Source organism: Staurois parvus, unplaced genomic scaffold, assembly GCF_062004578.1.
Source record: "Staurois parvus isolate SC_StPar_1 unplaced genomic scaffold, SC_StPar_1.0 ptg000203l, whole genome shotgun sequence".
In the NCBI taxonomy this organism is placed as follows: domain Eukaryota; kingdom Metazoa; phylum Chordata; class Amphibia; order Anura; family Ranidae; genus Staurois; species Staurois parvus.
Genome location: NW_028317999.1, coordinates 1,417,898 through 1,430,958, shown reverse-complemented (window position 1 = coordinate 1,430,958; position 13,061 = coordinate 1,417,898). Strand labels below are relative to the sequence as shown.

The window sequence follows — 13,061 nt, the reverse complement described above, 5'->3', positions numbered from 1 at the left end:
ACGTTCGCCAAGGCATACCAGGTGCAGCACAGCGTGACACCGTTGCGCCCTGCACATGTGATATGCCGGTCGGGTAATGGGACTTGGCACGGGGGTGGCGGCTGAGGACACGGCGGAAGAAGAGGTGGTAGAGGCGGACATCTTTGCCGGACCAAGGACGTGCAAACGTGGAGGCAAAAGCGGCGTGACCTGTCCAAGTTGCTGGTGCGGCTGTGACGGCACCACGTTCACCCAGTGGGCCGTAAATGACATGTACTGTCCCTGACCGTAGTTACAGCTCCACACGTCGGCGCTGCCGTGCACTTTGGCAGAGACCGACATGCTCAAAGACTGGCCCACCATCTCTTCTACATGTGAATGCAGGGCTGGCACTGCCTTTTTGGCGAAGAAATGACGGCTTGGCACTCTCCACCGCGGCGCGGCACAAGCCATCATTTCTCGGAAAGGTGCTGAGTCCACCACTTGGAAAGGGAGGAACTGCAGCACCAGCAACTTGGACAGGAGGACGTTCAGCTTTTGCACCGTCGGGTGCGTGCTCGCAAACTGTTGTCTCTTGGAAACGGATTCCAAGAAAGACTGCTGACGGAATCCGTGAAGAGGAGTAGCAGGAGAAGGAGCATCTGAACGAGCGGAAGATGCCAACGAGCGACAACTCCCCTCAGCAGAGGTGTTGGAGCCTTGACTGGCTGATGGAGGGCGATTGACGTCAGGTGACGGAGCAAGTAACGGAGCGGGTGATGGAGCGGGGGCTGGGGCGGGCAGAACCGCCGTATCTTTATCACGGTTTTCCCAGGCCACCAAATGGCGACGCTGCATATGCTGCCGCAACGCTGTAGTCCCAACATGGGCCCCCTGGCCACGCTTGACTTTCTGGCCACATAGTCGACATACGGCTACGTTTACTTCCTCGGGCGGCTTGACAAAAAATTGCCACACCGCCGAGTAGGAAACTTTGCCCCCGATACTCCTCACTGGCTGACTGCTGCTTCCTCCGTGCACACCGGCACCACTACTGGCCGTGGTGGTAGGCTGCAGTGGAGCTGGTGCTCTACTCCGTGGCCGTTTGGCTCCACTGACACTGCTGCGACCCTGCTGCTGTCTCCTGGGCAACCCACCGACTGTTTCGCTCGCTGCCAAGCTGCCACCCTCTTCTCCTGATGATGCGGAAGAAATTGCCTGATGACGACGAGGCTGCCAAGTGCGATCAACCTCCTCATCATCAAGTAGGGTCTCCGCCTCACTACTAGCCCCCTCGGCTGCGTCTGGGTCAGGAGACAGACCTGTCTCTAGACCGGCTACCGAGCCACTCTCCTCGCCACTACTTCTTCGCCTGGCTGCTGAAAAGGCGGATGTCTCCCCCCGTTCCTGACCGCCCTCTGTTAGCTCTTCCTCACTGTACAGTGGGGCTGAGCCCACAGCATGCGATACTTCGCTTGGTGAGGGAACACCAAAGGACAGGGGCAGGTAGAGGACACGTGATTTCAGTGGGCTTGGTCCCGGGCCATGCCAACTAACGGTTGTGTCTGACATACCCACCGACCGTTGGCTGTAGGTGTCAGAGGTGACCTGGGAAGAGGAAGACGACCGAGCCAACCAATCGACGACGGCAGGGTTGTCGGTGGAGACACGACCGCTGGATGACACCGGGAGCACTGGCCTCTGGCTGCGAATAGTGCTGCCTCGACCCCTTCCTCTGCTGCCACGTCTGCTCGCTTCTAAAACATTGCCTCCTCTGCCACTCCTCTGCATGTTGTCTGACATACTCTTTAATTCAACGATTCTGTGTCCCTGAGTAACAATTCTGTGTCCCTGAGTAACAATTCTGTGTCTGTCCCTGAGTAACAATTCTGTGGCCCTAAGTAACGGTTCTGTGGCCCTCAGTAACAATTCTGTGTCCCTCAAGAAACAATTCTGTGTCTGTCCGTGAGTAACAATTCTGTGGCCCTAAGTAACGGTTCTGTGGCCCTCAGTAACAATTCTGTGTCCCTGATTAACGTTTATGTGGCCCTAAGTAACGGTTCTGTGGCCCTCAGTAACAATTCTGTGTCCCTGATTAACGTTTCTGTGGCCCTAAGTAACGTTTCTGTGGCCCTCAGTAACAATTCTGTGTCCCTCAGTAACAATTCTGTGTCTGTCTTTGAGTAACAATTCTGTGGCCCTAAGTAACGGTTCTGTGGCCCTCAGTAACAATTCTGTGTCCCTGAGTAACAATTCTGTGGCCCTAAGTAACGGTTCTGTGGCCCTCAGTAACAATTCTGTGTCCCTGAGTAACAATTCTGTGGCCCTAAGTAACGGTTGTGGCCCTCAGTAACAATTCTGTGTCCCTCAGTAACAATTCTGTGTCTGTCCCTGAGTAACAATTATGTGGCCCTAAGTAACGGTTATGTGGCCCTCAGTAACAATTCTGTGTCCCTGAGTAACGTTTCTGTGGCCCTAAGTAACGGTTCTGTGGCCCTCAGTAACAATTCTGTGTCCCTGAGTAACAATTCTGTGTCTGTCCCTGAGTAACAATTCTGTGGCCCTAAGTAACGGTTCTGTGGCCCTCAGTAACAATTCTGTGTCCCTGAGTAACGTTTCTGTGGCCCTAAGTAACAATTCTGTGGCCCTCAGTAACAATTCTGTGTCTGTCCCTGAGTAACAATTCTGTGGCCCTAACTAACGTTTCTGTGGCCCTAAGTAACAGTTCTGTGGCCCTCAGTAACAATTCTGTGTCCCTGAGTAACGTTTCTGTGGCCCTAAGTAACAATTCTGTGGCCCTCAGTAACAATTCTGTGTCTGTCCCTGAGTAACAATTCTGTGGCCCTAACTAACGTTTCTGTGGCCCTAAGTAACAATTCTCTGGCACTCAGTAACAATTCTGTCTGTCCCTGAGTAACAATTCTGTGGCCCTAACTAACGTTTCTGTGGCCCTAAGTAACAATTCTCTGGCACTCAGTAACAAGTCTGTCTGTCCCTGAGTAACAATTCTGTGGCCCTAACTAACGTTTCTGTGGCCCTAAGTAACAATTCTCTGGCACTCAGTAACAAGTCTGTCTGTCCCTGAGTAACAATTCTGTGTCCCTAAGTAACAATTCTGTGGCCCTCAGTAACAATTCTGTGTCTGTCCCTGAGTAACAATTCTGTGGCCCTAACTAACGTTTCTGTGGCCCTAAGTAACAGTTCTGTGGCCCTCAGTAACAATTCTGTGTCTGTCCCTGAGTAACAATTCTGTGGCCCTAACTAACGTTTCTGTTGCCCTCAGTAACAGTTCTGTGGCCCTCAGTAACAATTCTGTGTCTGTCCCTGAGTAACAATTCTGTGGCCCTAACTAACGTTTCTGTGGCCCTAAGTAACAATTCTCTGGCACTCAGTAACAATTCTGTCTGTCCCTGAGTAACAATTCTGTGGCCCTAATAACGTTTCTGTGGCCCTAAGTAACAGTTCTGTGGCCCTCAGTAACAATTCTGTGTCTGTCCCTGAGTAACAATTCTGTGGCCCTAACTAACGTTTCTGTGGCCCTAAGTAACAATTCTCTGGCACTCAGTAACAATTCTGTCTGTCCCTGAGTAACAATTCTGTGGCCCTAACTAACGTTTCTGTGGCCCTAAGTAACAATTCTCTGGCACTCAGTAACAATTCTGTCTGTCCCTGAGTAACAATTCTGTGGCCCTAATAACGTTTCTGTGGCCCTAAGTAACAGTTCTGTGGCCCTCAGTAACAATTCTGTGTCTGTCCCTGAGTAACAATTCTGTGGCCCTAACTAACGTTTCTGTGGCCCTAAGTAACAATTCTCTGGCACTCAGTAACAATTCTGTCTGTCCCTGAGTAACGTTTCTGTGGCCCTAAGTAACAGTTCTGTGGCCCTCAGTCACAATTCTGTGTCTGTCCCTGAGTAACAATTCTGTGGCCCTAACTAACGTTTCTGTGGCCCTAAGTAACAATTCTCTGGCACTCAGTAACAATTCTGTCTGTCCCTGAGTAACAATTCTGTGGCCCTAATAACGTTTCTGTGGCCCTAAGTAACAGTTCTGTGGCCCTCAGTAACAATTCTGTGTCTGTCCCTGAGTAACAATTCTGTGGCCCTAACTAACGTTTCTGTGGCCCTAAGTAACAATTCTCTGGCACTCAGTAACAATTCTGTCTGTCCCTGAGTAACGTTTCTGTGGCCCTAAGTAACAGTTCTGTGGCCCTCAGTCACAATTCTGTGTCTGTCCCTGAGTAACAATTCTGTGGCCCTAACTAACGTTTCTGTGGCCCTAAGTAACAATTCTCTGGCACTCAGTAACAATTCTGTCTGTCCCTGAGTAACAATTCTGTGGCCCTAACTAGCGTTTCTTTGGCCCTAAGTAACGATTCTGTGGCCCTCATTAACAATTCTGTGTCCCTGAGTAATGCTTCTCTGTCCCTAAGTAACGTTTCTCTGTCCCCAAGTAACGTTTCTGTGGCCCTAACTCTGTCCCTAATACAGAGCGGTCTGCCTCTCTTGAATGACTGGAGGCAAATGAAGAATTCTAAAATGGCCGCTATTTATAGCTCGACCATTACACAGTGCTGGCTGCCTGGCTGCTGATTGGCTAATGCGATCACATGTCATTAAGGAATGCATTATGGGTCAGCGCGCCTTGTCTGCGCGCCTTCCCAGACATCCCCGCTCCGTCGCCGCACATGTCCGCCGCCATTTTAGGAAAAATTTCGATTCGCGCGTCCGAAGTAGGCTATTTTCCAATATTCCAAAATTTTCCAATATTCGACTCGAATTCCACTTCGCCTACTTCGATTCGCTCATCTCTAATAATTATGATCCAAACAGCACTGTACAAATGAAATGCTGCAAAGCTTGATTCATAACAAAATTTGCTTTGTACAAATAGTCAACCTCCCTTTTATGCATTTATATCTCACCTATCTAAATATTTCCAAACTGACTTGGCTGTTATGTAAAACTCTGGCAACCTTGCAGCACCGTCATTTCTACCACATTGAGACAGAAGACTGAAACAATGGCTGTGTTCTGGATGGGAGTGTTAAGAAGGATATTTAGAGACTGTCAAAGAGTTACCTTAGCAACATACTGGACAGTCTCAGTACTTTAACATTCAGGACACAGAATTATGTCTGGACTAATGACTCAAATGTTTCTAAGATCTTAATGTTAGATATGCATGCAGAACATTCAGAGCCTACACAGTGAAAGAAAGAATCAAGAAGGAAAAAGGGACTTTTCTGTTTCAGTTTGTGAAAATATAACTGCACTCGCTCAATGTCATCCAGCAAGATCCCAGTAAGGTAACATGTCTCACATCTGCTATGCCAAAGAGAAAATCCTAAATGGAAGTTTTGTAGGGCCAAATTTTATTACAAAGAGGCCACAAGCCTAAAATTGCTAAGCAAAATCTGTATCTGTACTGCAGCAAAAGTGGTGAGCAGAGGGTACTATTGCACTCTCTGTATACTGTATATGTCCTTTGAGTTTGTTAGTAGCATATGTATTTAGAGCTGCAGATCCCCAGTACCATAAACATTTAATACCTAAAATTTACATATATTTATTTGATAATTGGGTGGTTTATGGAGCACAATACATAATCCCTACTAAAACCAGTGGCTTAGTTTGTGTTGTGATAACGTTAATCTGTGACTAAATTCCATTTAGCATGTTCAACTTTTGATTTTATATATATATATATATATATATATATATATATATATGAAAGTATTGGGATGCCTGCCTTTACATGCACGTGTATTTTAATGGCATCCCAATCTTAGTCTGTAGGGTTCAATATAGAGTTGGCCTAACCCTCTTGCAGCTATAACAGTTTCAACTCTTCTGGGAAGGCTGTCCACAAGGTTTAGAAGAGTGTCTATGGGAATGTTTGACCATTCTTCCTGAAGCGCATATGTGAGGTCAGGCACTGATGTCGGACAAAAAGGCCTGGCTTGCAGTCTCCACTCTAATTCATCTCAAAGGTGTTCTGTCGGGTTGAGGTCAGGACTGTGCAGGTCAGTCAAGTTCCTCCACCCCAAACTCGCTCATCCATGTTGTTATGGACCTTGCTTTGTGCACTGGTGCACAGTCATGTTGGAACAGGAAGGGGACATCACCAAACTGCTCACACAAAGTTGGGAGTATGAAATTGTCCAAAATGTCTTGGTATGTGGACACCTTAAGAGTTCCCTGCACTGAAACTAAGGGGCCAAGCCCAACCCCTGAAAAACAACCCCACACCATAATATATATATATATACATACACGCACTGTTATATAGTATTTTAAATGTATATGAATGTGTTGTTCTCAGGCTGGATGCAATCTTTCACTGAGAAGGACACTGCATTTCTGTCAAGATCATTTTCTGTATTTGCTGAAAATGTTCTTAGCCTGAACAATGAAAACTAATACAACCATCACTAAGGATTTGTAAGTTACAATATGTTAATTTTGTTGTCTTTGAGTTATTCTTTAAGCAAGTGGAAGTAATTATTAGGTCTTATATATACAGTCATGGCCGAAATTGTTGGCACCCTTGATATTTTTCCTGAAAATCAAGTATTTCACACAAAAAAGGTATTGCATTAACACATGTTTTGCTATACACATGTTTATTCCCTTTGTATGTATTGGAACAAATATAAAACAGAGGCAGAAAAGCAAATATGACATAATGTCACACAAAACCCCAAAAATGGGCTGGACAAAAGTATTGGCACCCTTAACTTAATATTTGGTTGCACACCCTTTGGAAAACATAACTGAAATCAGTCGCTTCCTATAACCATCAATAAGCTTCTGACACCTCTCACCCGGAATTTTGGACCACTCTTCCTTTGCAAACAGCTCCAGGTCTCTCTTATTGGAAGGACACCTTTTCCCAACAGCAATTTTAAGATCTCTCCACAGGTGTTCAATGGGATTTAGATCTGGGCTCATTGCTGGCCACTTCAGAACTCTCCAGCGCTTCTTTGCCATCCATTTCTGAGTGCTTTTTGACGTATGTTTGGGGTCATTGTCCTGCTGGAAGACCCAGGATCTTGGACGCAAACCCAGCTTTCTGACACTGGGCCCTACAGTGCGACCCAAAATCCTTTGGTAATCCTCAGATTTCATGATGCCTTGCACACAGTCAAGGCACCCAGTGCCAGAGGCAGCAAAACAACCCCAAAACATCATTGAACCTCCACCATATTTTACCGTAGGTACTGTGTTTTGTTCTTTGTAGGCCTCATTCCGTTTTCGGTAAACAGTAGAATGATGTGCTTTACCGAAAAGCTCTATCTTGGTCTCATCTGTCCACAAGACGTTTTCCCAGAAGGCTTTTGGCTTACTCAAGTACATTTTGGCAAACTGTAGTCTTGCTTTTTTATGTCTCTGTGTCAGCAGTGGGGTCCTCCTGGGTCTCCTGCCATAGCGTTTCATTTCATTTAAATGTCGACGGATAGTTCGCGCTGACACTGATGCTCCCTGAGCCTGCAGGACAGCTTGAATGTCTTTGGAACATGTTTGGGGCTGCTTATCCACCATCCGGACTATTCTGCGTTGCAATCTTTCATCAATTTTCCTCATCCGTCCACGACCAGGGAGATTAGCTACAGTGCCATGGGTTGCAAACTTCTTGATAATGTTGCGCACTGTGGACAAAGGCAAATCTAGTTCTCTGGAGATGGACTTGTAACCTTGAGATTGTTGATATTTTGCCACAATTTTGGTTCTCAGGTCCTCAGACAGTTCTTGTCTCCTCTTTCTGTTGTCCATGCTTAGTGTGGCACAGACAGACACACAATGCAAAGGTTAAGTGAACGTCTCTCCTTTTTATCTGCTTTCAGGTGTGATTTCTATATTGCCCACACCTGTTACTTGCCCCAGGTGAGTTTACAGGAGCATCACATGCTTGTAACATTCCTATTTATCCGCAGTTGTGAAAGGGTGCCAATACTTTTGTCCAGCCCATTTTTGGAGGTTTGTGTGACATTATGTCGAATTTGCTTTCTTTCCTCCCTTTTTTTGTTTTGTCCCAATACACACAAAGGGAATAAACATGTGTATAGCAAAACATGTGTTAATGCAATACGTTTCGTGAGAAATACATGATTTCCTGGAGAAATATCAAGGGTGCCAACAATTTCGGCCATGACTGTAAAAAAGAGAGAAAAGGAAAAGAACTGCACAAAGAACCAAAGCAAATACAGGCTGTCATTTTACAATTTGACTAAAACGAGCAGGAATCTGTGCAGAAGCTATGAGCAACATATGATGTAGTTTCTGCTCTTCAAGCACTGTGCAATAGTGACACAGGAGTTTCCAGTTTAGTTCCCCAAATTGGTTACTAGATGTGGCTATAGTTAGGGTCAGGAACCCTCATAATTAGAATAGGCAGTGTAGTTGCCTAGTTAGATGCTAGAGACCCCTGGAGTAGTGAGTGGGGTGTAACCATAGATAGTAAGGCAGTGTCAGTCCCGCCCCTGTCAGTGTGGGGCATCCTGGGAAAGAGGACTGAGTATATATACACAATCTGGCACAAGACCGCTTGTTGGTTGGCATGTGAAGCATTGCAAAGGTCAGGCTACAAAAAATATGTAATCTTTAAAGCTCTAGCTTCTGGGGAAGGGGGGCGTGGGGTCAAGCAGGGAGGAAAGGTTGCAGGAGTGTTGGGACAACTCACATCCCTTTTTTCATGGGATGCAGGACTCTGGCAAACCCGCTAAAAAGTTATGGGCTCCTCGACTCTGTTTGTTACTGTTTGTTACTGCTCATTTCATTGTTTACAACTTAAATTGTTTAAATTGTTTACAACTTAAAAGGAATGTGCTGCCACCTCTGGGGTGGCTAAAGTATGTAAATAGCTCTCTGTTCAATAAGCTGTTAAATAGCATTTCTGTTGTGGATTTTTCCTTCTGCTAACCCCCGATATAAGCACATCTCCTGGAACCAACTTGTTTCCAAGAAGCACAGTGGGGTGAATTTGTTTAAGGCTTTAAGTAGGTGTGCAAAGGTCAGTCAGTAGGTACCGATTCCCATACACAAGAGAGGAGGATAGTTCTCTTGGGGTATTAGTCTGGTGGTGTCTCCTCCTTCTCCTAACCTCTATATGGGAACAACTCCTGGAAACAGAACCTATTCTCAAGGGGCAAAGCGAGTTTCATTGGTGTAAGGTGTGCAAAGGACTGTCAACAGCTTAAGCCAGGACAAGTTCCCCCCACAAGCAAGGGAGAGCAGGAGACCAGGGCAGGTTTCCCAGGGGAGCCCCATGCCCATGGTATGCTGCTAAGACAAGCCTACTACCCCTAGGCCGGGTGTCGGCAACCCGCGGCTCCGGAGCCGCATGCGGCTCTTTTTCACCTTTCCTGCGGCTCCGGAGCACACTGCCCACCAGGTGACAGGCAATAGGGTCGGCAAGCCGCGGCTCTTTTAATGCAGATCTTCTGTGTGCCGGGCGCCCGCTGGCAAACATTGGCTGTCAGGATGTAGGCGGGGCAGCCCGGATGTAGGCGGGGCAGCGTGACGAGCTCCTCTCCTCTCACAGTCCGCCCTGAAGACCAGAACGGCGCGGGAACCCAGCGAGAGGAACGCGCGGAGCAAAGGTAAGTGAATTCACACAATATGGGGAATGAATTACTATGGGGGATAAATTACTATAGGGGGGATGAATTACTATAGGGGGGATGAATTACTATAGGGGGGATGAATTACTACGGGGGATGAATTACTATAGGGGGGATGAATTACTATAGGGGGGATGAATTACTATAGGGGGGATGAATTACTATGGGGGATGAATTACTATAGGGGGGATGAATTACTATGGGGGATGAATTACTATATGGGGGATGAATTACTATATGGGGGATGTATTTTCAGTTTTAAAAATGTTTCTCTCAAAATAAATTTCAATCGTGGTTTTGGCGAGATTTGGCTCAGTCGAAAAAAAAGGTTGCCCACCACTGACCTAAGGCTATGATTGTGATTATGACGATACACTGTGGCCCTGATTAACCCTTTGCTTACTGGGCCCTTAAACCCCCTTCATGACCAGAGCGTTTTTTGCAATATATGCAGTGTCGGATTTGTTTTAAATGTTGCAATGGTTTTGCGGCTCCCAGTCTTTTTTTCCCTCTCGGAAACGGGTCCAAGTGGCTCTTTATGTCTTAAAGGTTGCAGACCCCTGCCCTAGGCACATGTACACAGTGCACATGCTCCTCCGTAACACAACAGTATCCATACAACAACCAAGCATTCAGCAGTCTGACAATATTTCAGTGTCTTTGAACACTTCCTTCTAATATAATCATCAGCAAGGACAGTGATTATACTAATATAGAAAATGTTTCACATATGCAGTAGTAGGAAATATTAAGCCTCTTGCTGTTTGGCAAGTAAAATTCTAATTGCATTTTGTATTATTTAGTGAGCAAGTTCAGTCTGGTGAGTCACTGTACTGTCCCATTTATACAGTTATAATTCTGGGCTTTGCAAAATGTACGCTTTGAACATTCTGGATAAAGCTGATATGGAATGTGAGTCATCATACTAGCCTCATGAAGACACTCTCAAGTATATTATAACAGAAAAGTTTACAAAGATTATTTAATCTAATTTCATCCACAGTGCACACAAGTCTGTTTAATTCTGTTAACTAATTTATGTAATATTGATTGTTTCCCTGCTACATTCCCATTTAAAAAATTATTACACTTGGTTTGCCATTGCTTGCTTCATGCTTATATACACTGCACATAAAGGAGGCACTTACACATGATTTATTTCCATTGTGCTATACATTAGATTTCATTTTATAGGGTACCACTATATGTATAATAATATTAAGAGATCATTGTTTTTGTATACAAATTTTACTTTGGTTTATGTAGGATTTTGTTTGCAGACATTAGAGATTACATCTTATATCACAAATATAATGTTGTCCTGATATTGATATACAATTAATTGTTATGTAAGAAGACAACTGTATATTGCATGCTCTAAATCACATGTTTCAAAGTAGCGTACACACCATGTAAATCATAGGGCTGTGGCATTTTCTATCTCTGGTATTCCTTTTTTCCCTAATTTTATAGCCAACCCCACCTGCTCCATTGAGTATAAATGATGACATAATTTCTTTTGGAAGGACAGTGCGATAGAGAGAGAGAGACAAGGAAGGTAGAATAGAAGAACTAAAGGAAGTATACAAATGGAAAGGAATTAAAGAAAAAAAGAGAAGACAAAGCAAAGTATTGGAGAAGGAAAATGAAGCAATGAAAGAGGAGAAAGGGAAAAAAGAAAGGATAGAACGGGAAAGCAGAATACATATGCTGGAGAATACCTATGTATTGCACAATAAGAAGAGTGCATCATGTTAAGTATCTGCAGAATGTTACCTGCTGCCTGTCTAGTCTCATTCTCTTAGCAGCATTCCTGCTTTCACTTTCACAAGCAGAGGCCAAGATACTTTCTGCTACAGCGGAGGTGAGGTGTGAAGGTATAGGCCGAGACTGTAAAAGAACACAACATATATAAAAACAAGATTAATGAGCTGCTCATCGAAAATAATTGTACAATGTGTTAAGGCTATGGACTGAAATGTTATTTTACAGTGCACATAAACACAACAACAACTAAAAGGGGAAAAAATGAAACAGATGGTAAAAATGAAAACTAGAAACAAGACAGTCCTTCACCTGACGTGAAATAGTGACATCCTGGGCTTAGTCCACTGAAAGTGACTGGAATTCTTTAGGCATGATTTAAGACCGTCCTTGGCTTGAACAATGTTCATGTTCTTTCTCTTCTATGTATCAACATGATGCATAGAAAATAAACACTAATAGAAAATGCTGTTCTATTAAATCTATGAAATTTATGGTTCTAAAGAAGGATACAAACACAGTCCCTTACTTCAAATGGAAAGGTCTCCATTGGAATTTATATGTTACCCGAAGTAATACTGTTGAAGGCATTTTTAAACATAAATGCTACAAATATAGTTATTAATTCCACAGCTATTTAGGAAGTTTCCATAACATATTTTTATGTCTCTGATTCTTTTAAATTGGGAATCACAGGGTTTTAAAAGCCTGACTGAGCTGGAGACTGCAGTATCAATTGATGATGAAGATCCTTTCCCCTGCAGGGACTGAATATATGAAATCACAGGCATCGAATTCTCCTGTGACCATGTCAAGTGAAAACATCTTTGACTTCCTCATTTAAGTGGACTACATGTAGGCTTTGGGAAGAAGATCACAAGATCAAACCATAACAATTAAATCAACAAAGATAGATGTAAATCTCCTGTGTGACCCTACTATTATACATTTTCCTGATTTATAATTTTTTTTTGTAATTTCATCAGTTCTTGCTCCAATAAATTTTATACCCTAATGCCCATAGCATGATTACCCAGACACTCATACATACTCTTTGGGTTCAGGTTGATCATAAACCTTTTAATCTGCTATTACCATACAAGATCTGTTACAATGAAAATAATTGCATTGTACTGCCCTTTTTATCGTTATTTAATAAAGGCCTTGGAATCATTGTCAATTTACTACTAAATCTTAGTAAACCTCTATAATATTTTGCACATGTATGCAGAACATGTTATTTTTGGATGAATGCAAATAATATCAACACATACAAAGTATTGACAACTGTAGGGGAACAATACTTATCCCAGGCCTCGAAAATATAATAAAAGTGATCATCCCGTTAGGCAACTGTTTCATTTAGTAGTGATTTACAATAACACTCTTCTCATTTTTTCAATAATCCCATGACTGATTCATCCAGGGTCACATGCAGGTATGTGCTATTACACAAAATAAATTAACAAGATAGTAATAGACATATATTAAATGTATCACTCCAGGGGCAAATTACTGGGAAAAAAATGTATGAGTGTCAATATGAAAAGCTGTTGGGTAATATTGGCCTTTCAGTAGTCTGTGCAAAATTACCTTGCTAAAACATTAGGGTGAGAAATATTTAGCTAGAGACAATTACAGGTCAAATCTAGTCAATTAATACACTGCCAGAGGATAACCACAAGTCCTTTAACTCCGAAAATGTACAACAGGGCTCA

General features: G+C 43.8%; 1 protein-coding gene across 3 annotated transcripts in view; it reads right to left on the bottom strand.

Moving 5' to 3' along the window:
* NOL4 (nucleolar protein 4) overlaps nucleotides 1-13,061 on the bottom strand; it is a 398,683-nt gene that overhangs the window by 27,540 nt on the left and 358,082 nt on the right. For all 3 annotated transcript variants that reach the window (XM_089678349.1, XM_089678348.1, XM_089678350.1), the window contains one exon: nucleotides 11,356-11,469. In XM_089678349.1, coding sequence (XP_089534475.1) covers nucleotides 11,356-11,469 — 114 coding nt within the window. The remainder of the gene's footprint in view (nucleotides 1-11,355; nucleotides 11,470-13,061) is intronic.